Here is a 26,417-nt window from a genome sequence, read left to right as displayed (position 1 = left end):
AAAAAATTCCCTTTTTAGGAGGAAACTTCAGCCCAGTCTGAGCACTGAGCCAAACAATGGGTGGGAAAATTTGTTTGCAGCTTCAATGGCATTAATTAGCACACATGCAAATCAATGTAGCAGCCACGGGACAGCAAGATAAAAAAGTTATTTTGAAGTAGATGATATTTTCTTTTGTCTTCCATCAATATTGCATGTAACAGCAAAACAGTTTTCTCAGCAAGCAAAACCATCAAATATTGCTTTGATTGGAATGCTCTGTCATTCCCAGCAGGATGGAAAAGCCACGGCACAGAAATAATGAATTGAACAGATCAATGGTTACACTAGAATTTCTCCTTTCAAATGTAAGTATATGATGATGTTTCCTGCAATAAATAAAACAGCTCATGCCAAACTTCAAACGTTAAAAGAATGCACTGAGTGACAAAGAAGAATATTCAAGAAGCCAGTACTCACCTGAGAAAGCTTCCACCAAGTACAGAGGGTCTTTGACTCTCCGGAGCCCACACACCAGAAGGAAGAGGTGCACACTGCCTGTGTCTGTAGGAATGCCTGGGACAAATTGGAAAAATCATCAGGGAAGCAGGCACAAACCCTGAGCACTCCAAATCGTTCCTGAGTGAGCACTTACAGTGGTAAAAGCAGTAAAGAGTGGATTATGGAAAGTGATCATTACTGCAACCAACCCAGCCAAGGGCACCACTCACCCACGCATCCTCAAAATCCCTGCAGGCAGCCCAAAGCACCACTGCCCTGGTGCCCTGGCAGCTGTGCCACCCCTGACACCCCCAGGGGGAAGGAGTTCTTCCTGCTCCCCAGTCTAATGCTCCCCTGGCACACCCTGAGGCCATCCCCTCATGATGCCATCCCCTCATGATGCCATCTCCTCTTGATGCCATCCCCTCATGATGCCATCCCCTCTTGGTGCCACCTCCTGTTGGTGCCACCTTCTCTTGATGCCATCTCCTCTTGGTGCCATCCCCTCTTGGTGCCATCTCCTGTTGGTGCCACCTTCTCTTGGTGCCATCTCCTCTTGGTGCCATCTCCTCTTGGTGCCATCCCCTCTTGGTGCCATCTCCTGTTGGTGCCACCTTCTCTTGGTGCCATCTCCTCTTGGTGCCATCCCCTCATGATGCCATCCCCTCTTGGTGCCACCTCCTGTTGGTGCCATCCCCTCATGATGCCATCCCCTCTTGGTGCCATCCCCTCTTGGTGCCATCCCCTCTTGGTGCCACCTCCTGTTGGTGCCACCTTCTCTTGGTGCCACCTCCTTGGCCCTACTGTTGTTGCTGGGCAGAACAGGATTCTGACACAGTGACACTCCACACTTGGGCCATTATAAAAACCAGAACACGAGCACAGGCAGCAAACACAAAAGCCTGAATAATTTCTGAAGCTTCAGCAGGGACACTGTTTTTCTAAAGAAGGCAGGAATAAATACAAGTGTTATCTAAAGAGATTTTGAAAGTGTAGATTCATTTAACTCCATCCCTCCAGGTACTATCAGGGGAAAAAAAATGCAGCAGTCATAGGTGCACAATAAAAATAAATGTATTACTGAAAATCTTTAATCTTACTGAAAGCTGCAGGCCTGGAAGTGAATGAGTAATACCAAGCATTAGCTTGCTGAGAGGTAAAGAAGAAGATTTAAAAATTAATTTTCCAAGCCCTGATTTCAAGTTCACTGTTGTTTTCTATAGACCTTCAGAGAACAACACCAAGTCCACATTATTTAGGATTATTTGTCCATTTCTGGTTTTGTTCAGAAACAAAATCTAAGCCGTGATGAGATTGTGAGTGGAAATAACCTTATTTTCTTTCCTGGTCACTTTGAAGCACGGCAGGTCTTTTACTCCTCTTGAAAATATTTCATTTATCCACCTCCTGAGCATCTGAAAGCATTGACTGCTGTCCTCAAAAAGCAAATCCACAGGTTTATGGCTGAGGTTTCAGTCTTTAAGACAAGGATTTTATATTCTTGAGCATGAAACAGATAAATTTGTCCAACTGCAGCACGAACCTTTGATACTCTAAATCTTTCCATTCATGGCTTTTCTTAAGTTCATCTCCCTGCACACTGCAGAAACACCCGCCCTGAGCTCTTGCAGTGCCCTGGCTCCTGGATTTGGGTTTTTCTCTGCAGCTCAGCTCCGAGCCCAGCTTGGAGCAGCCACTTGCAGCCTGTGCAGCCACTTGCAGCCTGTGCAGCCACTTGCAGCCTGTGCAGCAGCAGCAGCAGCAGCAGCAGCAGCAGCAGCAGCAGCAGCAGCAGCAGCAGCAGCTGCAGCAGCATCTCCTCCTGCCCTCTGAGCACAGCCCAGGCACTGCTGCCACAGGAACCCAGCCAGCCCTCATCAGGCATCTCAAACAGATTGTTCAGGTCCCAGGCACTTGTTACTGTGCCATGGCACCTCACCAAGCAGCCTGCTCCCTACAGGTCACAGAATCACAGAATAATCACAGAATGATGAGGCTGGAAGAGATCTCTGAGATCATCAAGTCCAACCCATGCCCTGACACCCCAACAGACTGTAGCACCACGTGCCATGTCCAGTCTTTTTTTAAACACATCCAGAGATGTGATTCCACCACCTCCCTGGGAAGACAATTCCATTGTTATTCTTTCTGTGAACAATTTTTCCTGATATCCAACCTGTACCGACCCCACCTGCCTGCAGCCTCCCTTCAGGGAGTTTTGGGGAGCAATGAGGTCCCCCCTAAGCCTCCTCTTCTCCAGGCTGCAATAACTTTACCCCAATGTTCCCACTGCTGTCACACCCAGGAGGGAATCACTGCTGGGGCTGCTGCTGTGTTGGTGAAGACAGAAGTTAAATGAACCTGCAAACTTCCAGGGACAGGCTACTGATCCAGAAAAATTGGACTGCAAAATTCTCAATCAATTCTCCTCTCCCCTGTTTCTCATTATTTCTAACAGATCAGACAACAAAAAAGCTCTGCAGTTTCAAATCAGTTTGGGAACTCACTTTATTGCTGCTATCATATAGTTTTTACTACACTCAGCTGTGTAAGTGCACAAACTTTTACTGTTCAGTTTTTCTTACGTGGGCCTCTCTTTCCAGAATAGCTTTAGGAAAATCTAATGCCTCAGTAAAAGCCTGCCTGTGTCATGGCAGTTTATGTAAACTTCTCAAGCTCGGAGAACAGCCCTGCCACAAAGCAGAAATTACAGAGTTGAAAAATCAAACTACAAGAGCATATTGCATGTTCTATTTGCTGCTGCAATAAGCATGTGACCCTATGGTTCCACACCTCCATGAGAGCAGCTTTAAGTCCTGGCTGTTGGCTAAACAAAGATTTCTCAGATTTTAGTGCAGCCTTTGTTATCTCCATCTTCTCATCACATGATGTTTATTGGGGTCTGTATCTCCAGCCCCATTCCACTGTGATCAAAAGGAGCTTTTCATCCTGCAGTGATGCCTTCAGGCCTGTCTGTGATCAGAAGCTGCCCTGCCCCAGCCTTGAGCTGTGTGAGAAGATCACTCTGAGGTTTCTCATCTCCTAAACTGTCTTGTCATGTTCTGTCAGTCTCCAGCACCAGGCTGAACCACGCTGGCTCTCAAGTCTATAGATAGGGCTTCTAAAACTGCTCTAGCCAAATGGATTGTGCTGTATATAGATCCCTGCAAGGCAGGGGCAGAGAAAAGCAGTTTGATCATCTGGTGTGCTCTCCAGGCTGCCACAGGCAGCAGAACTCCCTTAAACAGGCCGAGTTCCCAGAGGCTGGAGATGCTGTGCTGCTGCAGGCTGAGCTGAAACCTGCACTTGCTGCAGCTCTGTGCTTTGGCTGCTGCTGCTCACACTCTCCCATCCACAGAAGACAAACTGTGAAGCTGACTGTTAACCACGATGCAAATTAACTCTAAAAGCCCCTTTTTATTTTGTAGATTTAGCCAGTGGATGCTGCTAGCCAGCCCCTGGAGATAGTGCAGCTAGGAGCCAGCAGTAACCCCACACCATCACCTCTGGACTCTCTCTGGTCTGAGACTATGAAAAAATACAAATTCCATGATTTTTGTACTGAGATTGTACTGCACCCATAATAATAATGACAACAAAAACCCTTCACAGCACTGCTCCTGTTTGTGCCAGGCAATTGCTATTTACATCAGCACTCAAACTGTCACATGGAGTGCACAGAAAGCTGGGATTCCTTAGACTTTGGTTTAATACCATTCAGATTTGGGGGCTGGAAATCTCCCACCATAAAATGCACTTGGTGCATTCTGCCACTCACTTAAAGCTACCATTCAATTCTTTTTGAATCCATTACATTGATTTAAAGAGGATGTTTATGTATTGGTGCATATTTAAAGTGAGTAAATGTTTCCTCTGACTGAAAAGAAACATCAGTACAAAGAATATTCCTAAGAAGTCTGTTCTGTGGAGAAAAGTCTGGAAGAATTCATGAGAGAGAATAGTTTGGCACCCTCAACACCAAAGGTTATTTAACAGTGATGCCTCAGATGAATTAAAACCTGTGTGCTGTTCCTTTGCATTCTGTCCTGGAATCCTGAATTTGACAAATGCCCGAGGGTTCTGCTAAAGACACAGGCAAGGGTTACCTGGAGAAATATTTCTCCCCAAAACATCACCAAGTGCCCTCAGACATGGAACAGAAGTTCATGAAAAAGTCTTTAAAAAGAAAAGCTCACAAATGCCATGAGCTGAAGGAGACTGGACAGCTTCACCTGCATTAAAGCTCGGGGTCTTTTCAAGTCTTTTCACATTGTGCAAGCCCACACTGCCAAAATCACATCCTCCTGAGCAAAACTGCCTCCTGGTGTTGAGAGTTTTCTTCTGATTGCTCCAAGTTTAGTAGAATTTTAAACATTTTAGAGCTGCAAATGCCCAGAAAAAAGCAATTCACTGAGAACTCCTAATTAATCCCTGGAAAGCACAAAGGTACAGCCAAAAAGCCTGACTCCTTGTGCAGTATTAAAAGAAGTGGAAATTCTGGGCTGCCACCAGAGATGGACATGGGTACCAGGCAGAGAAGATAAATGAGATGAAACAGTCATAAAAACAATACTGAATAATCTGATGCCAGTTTTCAAGTTATTATTTAATAAGGCACAGATGTTAGAGTCACATTTTAGTTTGCTTTTCATGTACATTATGAATTATTTTGTACTTTTGCATTAGTACACATTAGGCAAAAACCAGTCTCTAATATATTAGAAATTCACTTTAGGGGGAGCTTCCCCCTCCTCAATCTGTTGATTGCTCATTTAATCACAAAATGGTTGGACAAGAGATCAAATCAACACTAAGGCTGTGCTAGCAAGCGACAAATCATTTCACTTCAGAAAATTATTAATCTTAGTGGCACTGTGCTTGTGGGCTGTGATTTACTGAGAACAAAATAAGCTCACAATGCTCAGTTTAAAACTGACACTGGCTTTGACTAATGGCACACATTTCCTGATGTGATAATGCCACTGACTGGTGAGGATTCATCTGCAGCAGAGGGAACAGCTGTACTACCAGAGATCAGGCTGATGAATGTAAAATTGAAACGTTTTTACCAGGGTAAAACGCCTATAAATCACTCTTTTGGGGAAAGATGAAGTGATTAAAGCATTGCCAAGATCAGGTGGCTCAGAATTAGGTCACCTGCCTTCCCTGCCCTGGTGGCAGCAGACAGCTCCAGACCAAAAAATCAAACTGCAGCACTTGTTCCTCGTGGCAAGCACGTTTCTCTCTCTCTTAGGATTTTTCATAGAGGTGCACAGAGAGAAATAAAAGAAAAAACAATTTCTATTTCTTCTCCTTGTTTTTCCCATTGGAATGTGTGTGGAGAATTGTTTCCCTGGGGTGATGCTTGGTTGGATTCTGGTGAGGATTGTTTGAGCCTGGTGGCCAATCCAACCCACCTGGGGCTGGGCTCAGAGAGGGGCACGAGTTGTGTTAGAGTCAGAGAAAGCAGTGTGTAGTTTTAGTCTCTTCCTTTTTATATAGTATATTAATGTATTTTAGCCATAGGTCTAACAAAGACATCATTCAGCCTTCTGAACTGAGTCAGACATCAGCATTCCTTCCCATGGTGATGCATTTCCAGTGGTTTCCCCTCTGCCCTGCTGCAGGCAGCCCCAGCTGGGCTCACTGAAGCCCAGGGATGGGTGCTGGGCTCCAGACAAACCTTTAGGGACACTCCCCACAGCTGGAGCACAGCTGGTGCAGCTCTGGCCAGACAGAAATTCAGAGGCACTCTGGGTTCTGGATGACCCAGACTCATCTGATTGATGTTCTGCCATTTCCCATAGCATGAAGGCACTTTATTACATAATTAGTCAAACTCTGATTCTAAGTTTCTTTCATCCTTGACACCTATTAGGAACAAACACAGTAAACAAAGGGAAAAAATGAGTTTTACCTGCATTTTGTAGGAATCTGTACCAATCAAATGTTTCACTGGGTGTAGTCTTAATTCCTGTGTTAAAAAAAAAAAGATTCCCAGGTTAAATGTGCCCTGGATGGCTGAGCTGTGGCTCCTGAAGGTTTTTCTGAAGTGAAAAAAGAGCAACATTTCTGCCAAGCCTGCCCTGCCCTCTGCAGTGCCAGGCTGCCTGTGCAACCCTTCCAGGACAGAAGCCTGAAATCCACTGGGGGGTTCTGCACAGTCACCCAGGGCTTGACTTCTGCAGCAGCACAGCCCTGCTGAATGTGGCCTTCTACAACCACACAGGGGGCAAAACTACACAGCACCCGAGGGAGCACATTATTCCAAAGTGACCCAGGGCAGCCACGACCCAGAGCCCTCAATAGAAAAGGAAGCAAATTAAATTTATGCACAAATCAAATATTAATCTGCCCTGAATATTAATGTATTTGTTTTTCCTTATGTTAAAGATTAATTATTTTAATGAAGAAACTATTTTATTAATTTATTTAATCACTTATTTAACTATTACCTCCCAAGAGACTCAAATACAAACTAAACAGACTTCACAATGAGTAATTTCAAGAGCACAGTCTGGAAAAGAATGTGACTTCCTTTGAAAGTGAAATACGCAAAATGGAATGAGTTTTGGAATCCACAGAGAGTTCTTTTTAAGTAAGTAAATTAGGAAATGAAGTCATCACACCTAAAATACCACCTTGTGTTCCCTGGGCTGCTCACCAAGGGAGGGACCTTGGGTGAGGTGCTTGGCTCTCACTGGGTCAGAACTCAGCTTGGAGCATTTGAAGGGATTTGGGGCTCCAGAAATTCAATATTCACCCTCAAAACCCCTGCAGCCTTTGGAGCCATCTGCCTCCTGCTGGGCAGTGCACAGAGGGGCACCAAGCTCAGCATCTCAGCTGTTCCGAGCTCTCACCTTGGCTTTGCACGTGGATTTTCTTCCGAGCATCTGGCTGTAAAGAGGAGGAGAAGAAAAATCACTTTTAGGGTTCAACGTAAAAATATCTGTTCAATCCTCAAAAAAAACCCCAAAAACAAACCACAATAAAGAGTAACAAAACACATGCCAGTGTCACTTTCTTTTGACTATTAAAAAGCAAAACTTACTATTAGATACATTAAGTAACTCCAAAAGCCAACAATGTAATTTATATTTACTATGTCCATTTATGGTATCAATGAATCAATTTTGCAATAAACACAACTACCAAGTTAGTACAAATACATTTCTAGTTTTTTATCCTTATGATAATTATCCTGCTTTTCTGGACTAAAACAAATTTCAACTATCTAGCTGAAAATCAGCCCTAGTTCCCAAAAAGCTGTTGGTCGTGGAAGACTGGTTTTGAAAATCCAGTTTCTGTTTATCCATAATACAATTTATAAACATATCAGTTTCAGAAACTGCTGTCAAATGTACAGACCTTCCTAGACTGGAAAACTGGTGCCTGGTAACTACTGCAGAACATTCACAAATAAAAATTGTAAAATAAATTACCTTAAAATAGCTGTAGTAAAAGAAGTAATTACTACACTTCCAAAGTCACTCCTCAAGTGCTGTTATTTAATTTAAGTAATTAAAAAAGCAATTTCCTGTTTCAATATCTTTCTATAACTCCAACTGTAGATTTGTGGAATACTTTTTTTTTTTTAATGAAAAAAAAAATAAATTCAGAAACAAACTTCTGGCAACCAATTCTCAAAGCAGTCAGCTCAGAAAACAGGAAGCCACAGAAGTGATTTTTTTTTTTTTTAAATTTTTTTTCTAATTGCAGAGATTTTGGTTTTCCCTGTTGTTCCTTTGTGGCTGCCCCTCAGTCCCCTGCCCAGGCACTGCAGTTACTAAAAATGAACTGGGGAAAAATACTGAAAGAAAAGAGGTCACTTAAAAAGGCATCTCCAAGCAGCTCACAGATGGGAAGGAGGTGGTTTCTGAGAATCAGAGCGAACAATGTCACCAAAATTACACCAAAAAGCAGCAAATCCACATGGGAATGAAGTGGGGGAGAAGGAAACAACTTTGTGCCACAGTGGGAACCTGAGGATATTCCATGGACTTCAACTTTCTTGAACTTTTGTGTTCAAAGGATTTAAAAATAATAAAAATAGTGTAATGCCTCATTAGATGGTTTTATTACTCAACACTGGACCGTCTCTGACTAGCGTTTTGAATTACACAGCACGATAAAAAAGATAAAAAGACAAAAAGCCCCTGGCAGCAATGGGCAGCACTGTGAGCTGGAGGGCAGCTCCAGCCCCGAGCTCTGCAGCAGAACGGGACTGAGCCAAAGAGAGAAACACGAGAGGAGGAGGAGGGAAGGCAGGGGGGCAGCAGCCCTGCCTCTGCTGGCTCAGGCACCCTCAGCTCCTGGAAACACCGAGTTTACAAAGAACTTCCAAGTTTCACAAAGAACTTCCAAGTTTCCAAAAGAAGTTCCAGCTCAGCATCCTCGTCCTGCCCCGCTGGACCTGGCTGGCTCCGGGCAGCAAAACCAAGCCTGGGAGCAGCAGCAGGAAACCAGCAGAGCCTGGGGGGCACAGGGATGTGCTCGCATCTACAGAGCAATTTATGGTCTTTATTTTCAATGGGATTGAGGAGAGAGGAAAATGAATGCTAATAGAAAGGGCTTAGGCAATTCCTCTGCAGCAGTTTTGTGCTGCTGAAATGAAATGCTGACCGTAAGCATGAGATCTGCTACAGGATTTCAAATGCACTTGGAATACAGATTATTACAAGGGCTGGACTGCATACTTCATAATTAAGGGTAATTTATGCAATGAAATAGAAAAGGATTTGTTGGAAGAGACAGCCTTTGAACACACTGCAATTGCTTACATGTCTTTAATTTAAATTCTTAAGTGACTAGCTCAACAAATGAGATTATTATCTTATTCCACATTAAGGAATAAAGCATCTGACAGCAGTGTGAGTTAAAATGTAAAAATCAGGAATATCCCAGGAGCTGTGGGTGAAGGATGTGCTCATGCTCTTCCCTGCCTGGGAGCAGAGCTGTGGCATTTGCTCTCAGCCTTCACACACAGACCCAGCAGAGCAGCAGCTCCAGCACCTGGGCACAGGTCAGCAGCTGGGATTTCAGTTTAGGACGTGACAGATCCCAATTCCCTGCCTGCCACAGACCCCAAAGCACTGAATTGGTCTCACAGGCCCCGAGTACAAAAGTGCTTAGGAAATCAAAGCCTGGTACCTAAAAACATGTGAGGGGCTGATTTTGAAATTATTTCAAAGCTCAATTTTATTTCTTCTCCTTCACTCTGTTACTTTTGTCCTTTTCTTGCTTAATATCTCTGACAGAAGCTGTGCCCTTTCCTATTTACCCATCATAAAGTTCATTGTAGTAACTATTAAAACCAAATTACATTTGTAAAATAAAACACCAAATCACATGTCTGCTCATGTATCCTTTTAATGCAAATAGACTTTAAAAATCAATTAATGCTGAAATAAGGCATTGTATATCTTCCTGCTGTGTTGTGCCAGCTCCACTCTCAGTGATGATTTTTTAGGCAAGAGTGCATTAATGGTTATAGCGTGATGGAAATTAGAACTGAAGATGTACCAAGCACTTTGTTTCAGCTCCTGGCATTAATTGTTCAGCTTCAGCTGCTGTTTCCAAGGTGAGCTGAGCGGAGCCAACACCCAGCAGGAGGGAGGGAGGGGGGTCCTGCCTTGCTGGCTCCTGCTCAGCCCTCACTGGACCTGCTGCTCAGCACAGCAAATCTCATTCACCTCTGCAGTTCACCTTAAGAAGTTCATTCTATTTCCAGAATTGACAAAACAAGTGTTTTTAAATGATACTGCCAAAATCTGTATTGTAACTAATGCTGTCTGGAGGAATTTTGTCAGCATGAAGTTTAGTAAATAATGCCAAAAGAAACAATTTGACATCAGGAGAGACTCGGTAACAACAAATGATTTAAGTGTTGTAGAGAAACACTTCCTAAGCTGTTCTACACTTCTAATACTAAACAGCTTTTAATGGCAGATCTCTCTGACCTGCTGAAGTACATCAACACGAAATGCTTTGTCTGAGAGGACAAGCAGGGCTGGAACAATGCAGATTATTGCAATTCTCTAGCACTACTCAGGGCACATTTTAGCAGGATGCATATCTGCTAATACTGTAAGCATTGCCATCACACAAACATACCCACTCTGCTGCTGCCAGCTCCTTCATTTCCACTGTGAAAGCCACTGCAAACCTGGTTAAAAGGACAAAAATAGTTGGGATCATCTGCTTAAAGTGTTTAAACATAAAAAAAACTACTTCAGAAAAACCCTTGATAAGAACTAAGGTCAGAGGCTTACAAAGCTGATCCCAGCTGAAAGACAGAAAGCAGAAAAGACTTGTTCCAGCCAGCAGCAGCTCCTCAGGCTTTCCAACCCAGAGCTCTGGGGAAGGTGAAGTGAGGATTTCTGAAATAAGAGAAACCCCAAATAACGGGGACAGCTGCCAGTTTACCCTAATTCATGCACACAGCTGCAGCAGGAGCCTTTTCACAGCCAGAGCAGAGGTGAGCAGGGAGCTGAACTGCTTGGACAATGGCCAGTGCCACTGTGAGTGCCATCCAAAGGAGATGTCAGAGCTTTCTCGGGGTTCCCACCTTGTGCCAGCCTTTGGGGGATGTGTGCTGGGCTGTCCCCGTGCACAGCAGGGACACAGAGGCCACCCAAAGGCAGCAGTGACAGCAACACTCCTTTTCTGGCTGTCCCAGCACAGCCAACAAAGGGCAGATTTCTAAACACACCCGAAAAGCAAGTTACCCTAACTGCACCTTGGTGGAGCACCCAGCAGCTGTAGGAGATGTTCTCACACAGTTAGTGAAGACCCCTGTTCAGGGAGATCTCAAGAACACACTGGGTTTTAATGTAGCTGTAAGCTGTACTGGAGCACAAACAAATGCTTTGGATGCTCTCAAATGGAATTTCAGCGTCAGGTGGACCCAAAAATGTGGCCATCTCTGGAGACCCGCAGTCCTGTGGAAAACAATGTTTGAATGGCTCCTTCCCACAAGACAAGCCAAGCTTCTGCTTAGCAAAACACTTTTTTAAATTCCTGGTAGAGATACTGAATATAAAGCAGAGGTCATCACACATCGCCCTGACGGTTCAGTGCTTCTTTTTCATGTCATTTCCTAAATGTTTCTGTCCTGGGCCAAGCCTCTGACACCTTAAAGGTTCCAGATAAAGCACAACAGCCACAACCAGGACAGAGCTTCTCCACTGCAGATGTTCTGTCATCATTTGAGGGCATGAAATCACAACCATTCATTAGAATTCCCATAAATGCTGAATTATGACTCCTATTTTTTTGTTGAAACAAACCTTCTTCCCCTACATTTGTTCTGTAGGATCTGCTTTATGGCCCCCCAATGAATTTCACACACACAACTTGACAGCTTTAAGGTTATTAAAGCTCTGCAAATGCTCATTTTGTCAAGTTACACATGCTCCCTTCCCAGATTTTGCAATTATCCTTTCAATACATCACATTAACAAGCATAAAAAGATGTTGCTTCTAAGTCTACAAAATACTGTTCAATAGGAAAAAAAATACCCTAGAGGAGTACAAGCACCATTTAGAGGAATTTGATTAAAAATGAAACCCTCATAAGGCTAGACAGTGCTCAATAGTTTGTTTTATGGAATGCGGTGGGATATTGTACTGGACAGGTAATCTACAATTCATGATGCTTTCTGCTTAGAACCCTGCAATCAATAAAGAAAAAAGAAATCAATGTTTCTTTTAATAACTATGCAATGAATAACACCAGTGATGCTACTGGAGAAGAGCTACATTCACAATAACTTCTAGAAAACTGAGATGCTTTTCCTGTAGCAGAGAAAATATTGTAAACTGCATAAGGATATTGCAATACATTTTGAAATATCATGGATAATTCAAGCTATTAAGGTATACTTCAGGTTTCCAACTCAATACCACTAAAAAACATTCAGTAAAGCAGTTTTTGTAATAGCTGTATTTGTGACAGACAATATTTTAAACAGAGATGGATCAAATGGACACACTGAGAGATGGTTTTAATGTATTTATCATTTTGCACAGTGCTGAAATTCATCTGACACATTAGATATCTTTTTCTTTTCCTTCAGACCTGTTGAAAGAATAACTTCTGATTATTTGGTAACAAAAGTAAACAAGTTCATAAATTTTCTCCTGAGTGGAACCTTCAGTTGCTTTCAGCTCCAAGGCACACTGAGACACCAGAACGTGCCCTAATGATTCTTCAGTGAGTGTGATTAAGTGCTACCTTTAAAATCTGTTTACTTACACATTTTACAGGGGATTACAGACAGAGCAGCACATCTCTGCCAGCCTTAAGTGAGCCAATAATAGCTGGGAAATAGAATGGCATCAGCAAGGATAAACCAGGAGAGAGAAGCCTGGTGCAGATCCTGCTGGCCCAAAATCCATCCTGCTCTGGGCTTGCAACAACAAAAAGCTTTCCTCCCCCACCATGGCCATGAGCAAACACTGCTAAAGTCAACAAACCTTTGGATCAATCAGGAGAAAACTTCTTTTCTGGGGATGTTGAAACCATGAAAAATGCTCAGAAGTCTTTTTAGTTTTTAGTAATCTCCTCTGGTTTGTGATAATTCTCGATCTACATTTGATGACTACACTGGCATGTCACTAAAACTTTCCTGATTTTAAAACACCCTGAGAACACTCCCGTGTCATTTCACCTAAAATCAGAGAGAATTTGCTTCAAGACTTTTTTTACTGTCTGCTTCTTTGCTCATGACCCAGGGAAAGGATCACATTAGCAGGAGAAAAAAAATAGAATTTAAAAAATCTGCTTGTACTTGAGGGATCCACCTTTCAACAAGGCATTCTGTCAACAAGCTGTGTGTGAGAAACAGGGAGATACAGAACAAACTGCACACAGACTGCATTTTCTGATCAAATAATATCAGGCAATAACAGGTAAAGATCACCAGGGTTTCAAAAGTCCAGCCTTTGTCTGGTGGCCTACACATCTTCCAGTGATTCCAAGTGTGTATGGAAAACTTCCCAAAAGATCTGCCATACAAAAATACAATTTCCTGTCAGAAATCTCACCCCTGCTCTTACCTGGCTTTCTCCAGCACTGCTCCCATTACCTGGCGCTTCTCTTTACATTTGATATCTTCATTTACATCTGTCCCACCAAAGATGATTCCAAAAGGAATTTTGCTCCCTGCAAAGCAATGAGAAGTTGGCCAATGTGTCCATGTAATGATCAGGAGTGAAAAAGTACACTGATAATACTGAATCACCTATCTGAGCAGAAAGCTTTGAAAAGGAAACTTGAATTTTCATTTTTTAGTACTGTAATCCCACACACAATAACAGCATTTTCACAGGACATCAAACCAAATGGGAAACAAAGTTTGTTGACAAAAATAGAAAATGTACCATAGATTTCACATTTGCATTTGACAATTATGTGAGCTGTGAGATCAGGATTTATTAGCATTGCTAATTTCCTCATTACTAAATGAGAGAGCAAGCAAAAAGAATGCAAGACTAATTACCAACCTGGCTACTTGGAGAATTTCCTTGGCATTTGTTGATATTATACTCTAATGTTTGCAGGTGGAGGGAATTAATGTGCACTATCAAAGCACCACTGCCTCTCATCTTCAAGAGACAGGCTGTCTGTAATACCATATAAAATATGTACTGCCTCTTTTATAAATTAAAAAAATGAATAGTTATGATGTCATCTAGTACCTGTGTTGATCCTGCAAACAGAATTTCCAGGATGAGGTCAAGCAGATCAATAGCATGGCAGCAACGGTGGTATGAGTACAATCAGTACATTTCTAAATGTTCTAGGAGCCAGGAATGTTCTCTGAATCCCTTTTTTCCTCCCAGAAGTCTGCAATAACTTTACACGATGATCATCCCAGCAATCTTGCTGTTACTGCCCTGCCTTTCAGAGATTTTTGGGTTATTTTTCTTTAAGTTACAGTACATACTTTTTAGAACAGTGTAACTGATTTATTTAAATTCCTGAGCTTTTGTAAAGTATCAGGCTTTTCAGGTCACTTGGGACTTTGAAAAGATAACAGCATCAGCATTTGGGCATTTCCATGCAAGTGAAACACCAGTAAAATTTTACTCCAATAAACAGTTAAAATTCAACTTTATCTTTTTTTCCTCAGCAAAAATCCCCAAAAATATGATGCTCAGACTTTCATACGCCTCTTCCAAAACAATTCAAGGTCTTGTCAAAAACCCAATCATTTCTGTGTTCCAACAAGCCTTAATTCCTAGGTTAGCACAGCTCATTTTACAGACTCGTTTTGTATTTGTATTTCAGGTCCCTGCTGAAATCAGAACCCCTCTGGAACAAAAGAAACCCAGGCACAGCAGACGTGGGAATTCAGGCTGTCTGCAAACCCCCGGGGCAAACTGGGGGGCACTGCTGAAGCCTCCAAAGCAGAACTGCCCCCAGCTCAGTGAAGGATGCAATTATGTGCCTGTGTTCCAGGGAACAGATTTCTGCAATACAAGTGGTCTCAGCAAAGCATGCAAACTTGCAATTTCAGTAGGTGACTGCCTGTAATTTCCAGAGCCAGTGTTTCTAGTGTATCATTAGTGGCAGGCTAAAATTTTGTTCTACGTGGCTAGAGAGGATAGAAAATTTTATTATTTGTCTGATAACATCCTGTCTCCTACAGTTTAGCTGACAGGAATGTTATTTCACGTTGAAAAACCCTGACTCATTTTTGAGCAGAAAAATCAAATTAGCCTCCCTGCCTTCTTCCATTTGAGCCCAGCTCTACTTAGCCAAGCCATTGTCCTCTGAAAGAACACATTTGCTGAAAGGATCCTAATGTTAATGTAATGCTCTTATCCTGATGTAGTTAAAGTACTTAATTATCAAAAGCACTGTGTGGTTTAAAAGTACATTTATTTTGTTCTCTCTGTATCAGATCTCCCATTGAGAGGGATTTTTAGCATTTCTGAAGGTTTGCTGAAGCGGATAAACAGAGTAAGGATATTCTGTGTGGGTTTATACTTTTATAGCCATGTATAACAGTTAGGATTCATTCTCTCCCCTTGCAGGACTTTTTTAGGAGGTATTTTTATTGCCAAGCAGAAAGAGGATTACCTTGCAGCAGTCTGCCTCCTTTGTAGAGGTGAATGGCCAGGGCTGCATCAAACTTGTCTGTGGAGGTCAGGTTTGCTATTTCAGTTGGACTTTCATACATGAAAGCATCTTTAAGAACACAGATATGACCTGCAGCATGTAGATGATCCCTTCATTATTGGAACAAATAAAAAGAGAATAAAGAAGTCACTATTAATGTTAAAGGCACACCAGTATATGAAGCAAACTTAATCAAAACATTTTTCCTTAAACTTTGCTCTGACTTTCAACTTTATGCCTTTTTGTTCAAGTAACCAGGAGCTGTTTACAAGGATGTTCTTTTTCCTGGAAGGTATTTGTTATCTTCAGCACTGTGAAGCCACAGCATGCTTCCAAGCAATGTAACACTGCATGGGCCAAGCCTGATCAACACAACTTCCAAGAATCAGAAAAAATGAAGTATGCCCAGGACCCTTCCTGACCCAACTTATTATTCTGAAACCCTCCCTTTGCAGGTTTTGTCAGACCTTGCTCTTAGAGATTCTCAGACCCTTGTTCTGGAGAAAGGACACCAAGTGAAGAAAGCACAAACATGTCCAGCCCATCAATGCTACTAAAACCACAGAACATCAAAAATGAATGCATCAAGAAAGCCAGGGAGCTGAACAGGTTCCCCTTCTGTTTGATGGTGGGTTTCATTGCTTCTTGTCTTAGCTCACCCATTTATAAACCAGGCAAAGGATAATTGAAGTATAAGCAAAAAACGATACAAAAATAATTATACAAATACCTTCATAACCTGCTTTAAAAATCTCAGTTCCAAACAGAAGAAACAACAAACCCAACAACAAATCCCTGACCATCAGCCTGCCCATTCACCTTCAGCTAGAGTGGTTCTCACATTAAAACACTGATGCCAAGGCTGCCAGGCTCAAGGAGCTGATGGGTTACAGACAGCTTTACTCCTCCCCTGAAAGCACAATCAGGTATCAATGTTCCCAAGAACAGCAGCCAAAAAACACAGAGGAGAAAATCTGTGTCTGCTGCCACGGAGGGTTTGCATCGTCAGGATCACAAAAACACCACAAGAACGTTCTCTGCTTATTCCCTATTGTGGCAGTGGATTGATTTCTCATTGTGTGTTAATTGTGCTGGCATTAAAATCCTGCTAGCTCATTGACTTCCTGGATAATGTTGGCTTTCATTTCCTGATTATTGCATAGCCTCCCAAGAAATGGGATTTTCTGTCCTGCAGAAATTGGTGCTCAAAGTGCTGTAAAATGTCTGGAGGCCTCGGAAGGAATGCATTAGCACTGTATCAGCCAGAGCTCCACTGGCACAACATATGGTGCTGCATTTCTTCCCCATCCTAAAAAGAAACTCCTTTTAATTCCACTGTTCTCAACGAGACCAATAAATTATGATAAATGCTAATAAATAATAAAACACAGGCACATTTTAAGCTCCTTCTGTACACTGCTGAGCAATTATTAACACCAGTTGCCCCATGAACTGGTTCCAAGTACCTGCCTTGCTCTTGAAAGAGGTTCTCAATTTATATCACAATAATGATGCCCAAATCTCCCAGCTGTGGAGAGAAAATCTCTCTGGCAAATACTTGGGATGCTCGTGCATGCATTCCATAATTTCACAGGTGCTCATTAAATGGTCTAAAAGGATTTTTTTTTACATCAGTATTCCAATTACCATAAATCACTATCATGTACAAGCAATATGTTTGCATATTTCAATTAATTTGAAAATAACTCTCTCTGGACATCAGGAATCAAGGAACTCAGCCAGGAATGCCAATCGAAAGTAGTTTTTTTGTAAAATATCCTAGGGATGACTACTTCTCCTGCACACTTTCCACAGCTCCACATCTCCCTGGGGAATGACAGCTGTTCCTGCAGTAAATAGAGAGGGACTCCCTCAAGTGTTCCGAGGCTCAGAAATTGTGCATTACCTCTACTTCAATTTTTTCTTTTTTAGCAGATTTTTATTCTACTCAGGAGCACGTAAAAAAATTTGCATACATCTTTAGAAGGAAAAATAAGCAAATATTCCCAGAATAATTGAAATTCCCAGATTTAAAGAGGCCTTGATCCCCTAAACATTCCATTGAGTTTGATAACATTAATCACAAGCTTCAAATTATGCATATATGGAAATACATGTGTGTAGAAGCTGAGTTATTGGGTTGTATTTAAGTACTGAAATTTACAGTGTTATTTTCATGTTTTCTAAATGGCTTTTCATCTTTATAACCAAGAAAAGCAGACTGATTTTCACACATATGCTGTTACCAAGGAACATGATTAGGAGTGCTGCAAAGTTGTTGCAGGGGATTTTTTTGGAAGACTGATCAGTCTGTGAAGTCACAGATGTCCCTGAATGAAGCCAAGGCAGAGGAGACACATTATCCATCGCTCTTCTCCTGCTGGCAAATGTCTCTTCACATTATTCTGCCATTTCATAAACAAATACTTTGTGAATGAGAAATAAAAATTAACCCAGCTCCTGCTGTCTGGGAATCAACGACAACACTGGAAATGCCAAATCTCACGGCTACATTTTCTCTCCATCACAGTTCTTAATGCAGGAGATAAATTCCCAAGTGTCTTAACAAACCCTGAATGTTGCTTGGATCCAGAATTTGCCTTGCCGTGTTCTTCCCTTCTACTGAAACTCTCATGGAAGCCAATGCCATGACTTGGGGAAATAATATTTCTGAAGTGGAGGTGAGCTGTCAGATCCCAGATTTTGGGTGTTTTTCTAGGCAGAAAGCATCAGGGAGAACTTCAGCCATTCAGTAAATGTGAAGGAGCATTTTTAGAAGCACATTATACTGGCCACTGCTTACTCTGTGCTATTAATACACACCTGAGTATTGGACAAAGTATTTCCCAGTCCCCCTCGTTTCATCTTTCAGGAAATTAATTTCTCTTTTGTTTGGTACATTTTTTATATTCTTTGGAAATCACAAAGCTTTTAAGTAAAATTTTTAAGTGTGTTCCCTGGATCTATACTGTGTGCAGAGATCCTGCTAAAAGGTACAGCCCTTTTCTGACACATTTTCACTTTGAGATCTCTACACAAAAAACATTTTTCTCTAACACATCTATGAAATACCAAGTGATGTTTTACAATGTTTAATTTTTTATTCCCTACGTAATTGATCACTACTCCTCACTCTGCCTGGCTAGCAGCGTCCCCTCCTTCAGCATGAATCTGCAGTTCACAGGTTTTCATAGAAGGAAACAGTTTTAGAGTTCCAAACACAGCCTGGCTTATGAGAAGGCTCAGGAGTTGAAAGTGTGCTTATTTATAAGGTATTATGGTTGTGAAACTTGCTCTGTTTTCTGTGATATCTCCTTTCAGAAACATTTACGTTCTAAATTTCAACTGATACTGATTTAATGGAATTACTTGCAGACAAAGAATGTTTGATTTCCAAAAAATTCCTGGTAGGTGGATACACTGACACTTCTTGAATGGCACAAAATAGGCTTCGTCCCAAAATATTAATTATCTCTTTCCCTCAGCTGTCTGTTCTGCACAGCAGCTGTGCACCAACTACTGTTAAATGTATATGGCACAATTCAGAGCTTGTTAAGGGAGCAGAGCCATTGCACTGCCTCTTAGAAACTTGGCCAGACCTGAATACTCACAATTCCCACTGAAGCTCATCAAATTACAAGAGCTGAAACCCTGCCTGATCCCCTGTTTTCTTTGTAAATGATCTGGTTTTTTCAGAATTGTTAAAACAACATGTCCTTCAGTTCATTTCCCTCTCAAACTTCTCCTTGACACAACACAGACAAATTGCATTGGCATGAGTGAACCATGAATAAAGTTCACTGCGAATCACAGGAATTAAAAATTCCTGTGAGTGTAGATGGGGACCAGCTCCTCCTGTGTTCTGAAATCAGTAACTGAGCTTTGGAAGGACCAAAGAGCTCTGCAAAGCTTCAACCTGTGCTACAAACAGTTCCTGCAGTGCAAACCATGGTGTTAGCGAGGGCAGCCCTGGATCTCGTGCCAAGGTGCAGATGAACACCTGTCCTGCAGGTCCCTGCTCTGGGGATGGCTGTGCAGAGCCAGCAGCAATGTCCCAGCAGCAATGTCCCAGCAGGGATGTCCCAGCAGGATGTCCCAGCCTGAGCAGGGATGTCCCAGCAGGAATGTCCCAGCAGGATGTCCCAGCCTGAGCAGGGATGTCCCAGCCTGAGCAGGGATGTCCCAGCCTGAGCAGGGATGTCCCAGCAGGGATGTCCCAGCCTGAGCAAGGATGTCCCAGCCTGAGCAGGGATGTCGCAGCAGGATGTCCCAGCCTGAGCAGGGATGTCCCAGCCCCTGGACAGAGCCAGCAGGGAGGTGCAGGAGTCCCACACCTGCCCTGGGAGTGTTCTCCTGTGGGATTCCAACACTGGCACACAGGGTAAAACAAAATAGCAGAAGTTTTTGGATTACTGAACAACTCCAATAAATGTCTAAGCTCAGACCCAATTGTCAAGATGAATGTTGACAACGTTGGATTTGTGGGTTTAATTCTCTTGCAGTTGATTACCTGGAGATTTACAGACTGGCTGTCTCAACTGGCCAGTGAGACAAAACAATTTCTCCCTCTCCAGAAAACATTTACATATTGGCAAAACAGTTAATCTAAATCTTTCTAATTAACCTATTAATTCCAGATTTCTATTCCTCCTTACTACCAAGTAATAAAAGATGAACAAAACATTTCAAGGGGCAGGGAAGAATAATTTCTTCGTTGATCTCAATTCTAAGGCTGAACAATGGCAGCCTAACTAAAGACTTTTGCTTAGTGCTGTATTCTTTATTCATTGTTCATATTTTTAAGGTGATTAAAGATTATGCACACCAATAGGAATAAAGCCCAAAGCACATTCATTATACCACTTGTTTTAGCAAGTTGATTTTTAGCCAAATTAGATTCTGGTACCTTTGTCACCACTTACTTTAAACTCAGGAAATGAGTATCTTATTTATGAAAAGATGAAGCAGTTATTGGAAGAGCTGTAGTATCATAAACAGAGTATACACTGTGATATTAAGCCATAAAATTAGTCTATGCTGGCAAGCACTCAACCCAGAGACAATGTCATTGTTTCATTTATATTTAAGCAAAAGTTTCAAATGAAAAAAAAAATTGAACAAATAACTTCCTAAGCATACACAGAGACACAGGGGAGGCCAAATATTAATTGGAATGTGTGTTTGATGTGTATTAACATACACAATACAAAGTTTATCACGTGCACAGCCAAGACTTTGGCCACACGTATAGGCTTCATGGGCTTTTTTGAATGGCATAAAATCTTAAGAAAACCAGTATTTGATAGAAATACCTGCACAGGATGCTTTTAGTGATGACCTGACTAGCCTTTTAATCAGAAAGATGGACTTAATTGCTAGCTTATACTCTTTTTCCCAGATCAGAATTTTCTTTCCCTGAAGGCTCATTAATATTATTTCAATAAATAACATTTACAGTTGGTGATAAAACAGGAACTGAACATGACAAGTTACTCTCAACCACTCTTTCCACTGGAATCCTTTACTCAGCTTTACTGTGAGCACGAATTAAGTTTACCTTTCATTCTTTCTGTTTGGAGCTCTGTGTGCATGAGAAAGCAGTGACCACTTTGTGTGAGGAATTCCTACACTTTGTGTGAGGAACTCCCATATTTTGTGTGAGGAACCCCTGCACTCTGTGCAAGGAGAATTCCCACACTTTGTGCGAGGAGCTCCCACACTCTGTGAGAATTCCCAAACTTTGTGCAAGGAGCTCCCACACTCTGCAAGAGGAATTCTAAATGTATATCTGACTTCCCTCAAAGTGGAAAAAGAAGGTAAGTAAATATTTAATTTGTAAAGGTAGAGTAAATAACCTTGTAGAAGAAAAATGAGCAGTGCCCAACAATGTGCCCAACAATAACTAGTTTTGCATTATCCAGTAAGAGCAAAGGGTAAAATGGACATGCAGAATGCCACAGGAACTCTGCTAGAATGTATAGGCATAAAAATAAGTGTGTATATATATATATATATATATATATATTTACTTGTTTTGTCTCAAAATTTTAGTAGCAATTATTGCTTGAAAATAGCAAAACCTTCATCTTTCTCTGGACTTTTTATCTTCAGTGCCTGGGTGACTGACAGGATCAGCAGATATGCCCTACCAGTACCTTATACAACAGAGTAGCCCTGCAGAAGTCTAAGGTTGACTTGATATGACACAAGCAGCATGAAAACTTAATGTCTGAGGATGTTTCTATCTATAACACCACATATGAGATAATGCACAGATCAAGCAGAATATCCCAAGAGATTAATCTGATTAAACTGTGGATGACTTTTAGATAAGATGAAACCAAATCGTCCTCAAGAGGACAAAACCATTGGGAAATGGTTTTATTTTTATAGTGACTTTTTTTTTCAATAGCTGACATGCACAGTGAAGCCCCAGCAGCAATTTTCCCAGCCACATCCCCTTTCGACGTCACAGAAAGAGCTAACCGAGGACATTGGGAATAATTCTGCGGTTGTGTTCGCCGGTGCGATTTCCCAGCACTGCAGCCCGTGTCCGACATCCCCCCGGGAGCCGCGTGCGGAACCCGCAGCACGGGCGGCAGCGGAGCGGCTGTGGCACAGCTGCTGCGGGCACAGCGGCGCTGCCCGCGGCGCTGCCCTGCCGCCCTCCGCAGCGCCCGTGCCGCCCCCGCGGCCGCTGCGCGGGGCACGCTGCGGGCGAGGCACCCGGCCCCCGTGCCGGCCGTGCGGTGCCGGTGCGCGGTGGGTGCCGGTGCGCGGTGGGTGCCGGTGCGCGGTGGGTGCCGGTGCGCGGTGGGTGCCGGTGCCCGGTGGGTGCCCGCCCCCGCGGGGTGCCCGCGGTGCCCGGGCTCGGCCGCCGCCCCCGCGCAGCCCGGCCGGCGGAGCCGCCGCCGTGCGCCGGCGCGGGCAGCGCATGGCGGGCGCGGAGCGCAGCGCATCCTTCCCAGCGCGGCACTTACCGGATCCTGGCGGCCGTGGTGGCGTTGCCGGTCTGTGCCCGCAGACACGCCAGCAGCAGCAGCCGCATAGCGGCCGCTCCGCTCCGCCCGCCGCCGCCTCACCTGCCCGCGGCCCCCGGAAACGGCGCCGCGGAGCGGGGCCGAGCGGCCGCGGCCCCCGGCCCTGCGGGATGGGCCAGCCTGGCCAGAGGGCACTTGGCTACCGAGCCAGAGCTTTGGGTGCCTTCCACAGCTCGGCACCGCGCTGTGTCCTCGCTAGGCACAGAGATGACATGCTCAGATTGTCAATTCTAAGGGCTCCCGAGAAGAGCATCGCAGCCTCTGCCTCCCGATGCCACCCAGGAGGTGCCTCATGCTCGGTGCAGGAATGCCGATAGGAAAATACCTAAATGCGGGTAAGATACCAACCGCCAGAACAGCCAGAGGAATGCATTAGTCTGAAGAATAAGGCAATGGCATGGTCGAAGACCACTCCCAGCATCAGGAAAGCCACATGAAGAAGCAGAACCAAAGGTCCGTGAGACCAGGGAAAAGGCAAGAAACCACAGCAAGAGCAGAACCCAAAGATACAACAAAACAGGGAAGAAAAAGGAACAAACCTGGACTCCAGATGAAGAAAAGCACATCCCAAAGCAGCAAGCCAGTGTTCAGGATAAAAGGGCAGCTACAGCCACAAACTCGGGACAGCAGGCAGGAAGGTGAGAGGCCAGTTTGGGGAGTTCGTTGGGACATTAATAGGAAACAGGTGGCTGATGGCAGATTCTCACCTCAACTTATTTCAACGTCTTGTAAAAGTATTGAGACCAGGTGCAGGACATTGGTGGTGATGAGAGGGGGGGCTGATTGGACAGAAAACTCTCTTTTTTGCTTATAACCTGATTGCCTGATGTAATTCACCACAGGGTCACACACATGCTAGCTTCCCCAAAGGCTGGAGAAGACGGGGAAAAGTGGGTTTCAAAAAATGCAGTGCCTTGTTATTTTGGCCTAAATTACTCTTCAAATTTCAGTGTCAGGTAGGTAGAGAAAAACATGCCGCATGCCGAAGAATATTGAATTTAATGATATTTGAAACAGTACTTCTTCCAATAAATTGTGTGGATTTCTGAGGCTAACAGGTGTTCTGGAATTGAGGGTTTAGAACTTGTAAAGACACACACTGGAGTGGGTTCTGGCAAACTGTAAACATTTTGTTGGGCAGGCCCATGTTTTGCTAATGAATCTTAGTGCTGCAGAGCTGTGTTAGCTGCATCTCACTGAGTTATCACTTAGATTTAGCACAACATTCTTTAGGCCAAATTCCACCGGAACTAAAAATTTTGGCTGCAACCTAGAAGAGCAACAAATCCTGTCCTGCAGAAATGCTAAAAATAGGGTAAACGCTAATCTAAGGGTAGGCAGAACCAAACCATTGGTTCTAGAATGGTTGTGTCACCGTTCTAGGGAGTGTTACTGGCAGGAAATCCCACTCCTGCTGAGATGTGGAGGGCTTGTGTCAGTCTGGCCAGGATTCCAGCCTCGAAGCGGCCCACGTGAAGCACATTTGGGCTTCTCGGTTGTCCCAGAGCTGAAGGTGTCCCACGGGCTGTGTGAGGCTTGCACAGCCGCCCCGCGGCCCCTCCTGGCTCCACGATCTCGTCACTCCCCATCCAGGGGTGTCAGCAGGCAGCTCTGGCACTGTGTGCCCAGAGCAGCCTGTGCCACCGAGGATGGAGATTCTCCAGGCGTACCCCGAAGCAGGGTGTCTGCCTGTGGCTCAGAAAGCCACGTTTTGTGCTAACAAAAGCTGTCCTACACCTTTAGTGTGCAACACAAAGAAGACAAAACCGCAAACGTTAAAGTAAGACAAAGCCTGCTCCATGAGAAATGAGGAAACTCAACCAGTCACCTGAGAAACAAGGAGGAAATAAAGGAAACATTCAAAGAGATCTTAACATTTTATTACTATTTATGGTAACTCTGGCTTTATGCTGTATAGGCCTTGCCTAAAAAAAAATAATCTGGAAATGTGCAGCACTGTGTCTTGGAAACATGGACATGGCACGAATGTTTTCCTGTATAGACACAGCTGCATTCATTGTGTGCACAGACGGTCGTGGATGTATCACAATGAACTTCGAAACACACTGTAGCTAAGGATTGATTGGAGGGAAACGAAAACCTCCTTCCTCAGCTGCTGCACTTCCAGAGAGAACGTATGGGTTCTACCAGTGACGTGTGGATTTCAGGGAGAGTGCCTGCACCTCTGTACCTGAAGAGCTAGGTAACATTTTAATGTACATTTCAGCTACTGCTCAGCATTGGTAGGTGTTCGTACCAGTTGTGGGATAGGTCAGTGTAGAAATCTCACCTCACTCACCAAGGTCAATTTATGAAGGGTCTAAAACATGAAAATAAGAAATAGATATGAAATACACATGAAAATAACAATAATACAAAGTGTGCCTCATTACTTTGAGTCTCCAGAAAATACTACTAAACTCCTCAGAAAGTGCAATCACAGCTAATATGACAATACTGTATTAAGTTAGGAAAATGTAATTTTGTTACAGAATCAGTCATGTTACAGTAGTTCACAAGGAAATGTCTGTACAGCTGGTTGCTTTTTCCTCATTGTCCTTTGTCATGAAATTTCTTAACTGCTTAAGAAAGCAAATATATTTAATGAGTCATTTTTATGGCATATGTTATTTACAAAGGCCCATTATTGAACGAATATATTTACTTTTACAAGCATCACTTGGTCCCTTACCAACATGGCTCCAAAGTAAGTCATGCCTAAATGTTTGGTATGTAACCACATTATGTCAATAAATTTAACTTTCTCACTGAAAACACACAACCAGCCATGTCTTACCCACTTTGTTCTGGCCAAAAATAAGACTTTAAGATCTGCTGCTGAAGACAATGTGATACATTCACAACGTTTACCTCAACATGTGTAATTGCAGCACATCTCAGGGTTGTAATCTTGCAACCGCTGATTTATGTTTTCCCATTTTAACCACATGCTTTGTCCCACTGAAATCAGAGTGGTCATTCTCCATGTGCACCTGTGTAATTCCTGCATGCCCTCACACCCAGCTGCTGCTCCCACCCCTGAGTCACCAGGCACATCCTGGGTGCTGAGCCAGGCCCAAACATAAAAACACATATAAAACCAGCCTTTTACAGTGCACATTTATCACCTTTTCCTGCTGAAAGGCCTTGTTGTGCAACAACCTTAAACTACAGCATTAAATAACCCTAAAAACCCCAAAGATGATTTGTGGTCTGGAGCATCTCTGAGAGAATGTGGGAGCTGGGTCTGTTTAGTCTCAAGAAGGCTGAGAAGGGATCTCATAAATGCATATAAATATCTCAGAGGCCGAGATATTGGTGCCAGGCTTTTTTCAGTGCCCAGCCACAGGATGAGGAGCAATACACATCAACTAAAGCCCAAGTTCCGCCTCTCCGTGAAGATCTTCCTTTCACTGAGGATGGCAGAGCACCGGAGCAGGTGCTGCAGGCATTCCAAGCGCACCTGCGCCAGGTGAGCCTGCCTGGCAGGGCGGTCTGCGGAGCTCCCTTCCTCGGGGACCCAAGGGTTCGGGGGTGCTGTCGGAGCCCACTTCCCTGCGGCAGCGGAGACAAAGCGGGAGAGGAGCCGCACCCCGGCTTCCCGGCTCCGAGGGGCACCGGGAGGGGAGACGGGCCGGCCGCTCTGAGGGGCACCGTGAGGGGCCGCCCGGCCGCTCTGAGGGGCACCGGGAGTGGAGACGGGCCGGCCGCTCTGACAGACACCGTGAGGCACCGCTCGGCCGCTCTGACAGACACCGTGAGGCACCGCT

At 43.7% G+C, this 26,417-nt stretch overlaps 1 protein-coding gene across 3 annotated transcripts in view; it reads right to left on the bottom strand.

Moving 5' to 3' along the window:
• The window catches only part of GLT1D1 (glycosyltransferase 1 domain containing 1), a 41,007-nt gene extending 16,895 nt beyond the window's left edge, over positions 1–24,112 (bottom strand). For 2 of the 3 annotated variants that reach the window (XM_021545077.4, XM_085593387.1), the window contains exons 1-7: positions 22,588–22,970; positions 15,569–15,717; positions 13,540–13,645; positions 10,594–10,645; positions 7,341–7,377; positions 6,398–6,454; positions 460–555 (exon numbers count right to left, since the gene is read on the bottom strand). In XM_021545077.4, the coding sequence (XP_021400752.3) occupies positions 460–555; positions 6,398–6,454; positions 7,341–7,377; positions 10,594–10,645; positions 13,540–13,645; positions 15,569–15,717; positions 22,588–22,655 (565 nt within the window). In that variant the 5' untranslated portion in view covers positions 22,656–22,970. Of the gene's footprint in view, positions 1–459; positions 556–6,397; positions 6,455–7,340; positions 7,378–10,593; positions 10,646–13,539; positions 13,646–15,568; positions 15,718–22,587; positions 22,971–23,186 lie in introns of those variants that run through there. The other variant, XM_085593388.1, reaches the window with a different exon arrangement.
• Between the last annotated feature and the right edge of the window lie 2,305 nt (positions 24,113–26,417).

This window comes from Lonchura striata, chromosome 15 (genome assembly GCF_050655825.1).
Source record: "Lonchura striata isolate lonStrDom1 chromosome 15, ASM5065582v1, whole genome shotgun sequence".
Lineage (NCBI taxonomy): Eukaryota > Metazoa > Chordata > Aves > Passeriformes > Estrildidae > Lonchura > Lonchura striata.
The sequence above is the reverse complement of the archived record's forward strand: the minus strand, read 5'-3'. Positions and strand labels throughout refer to the sequence as shown.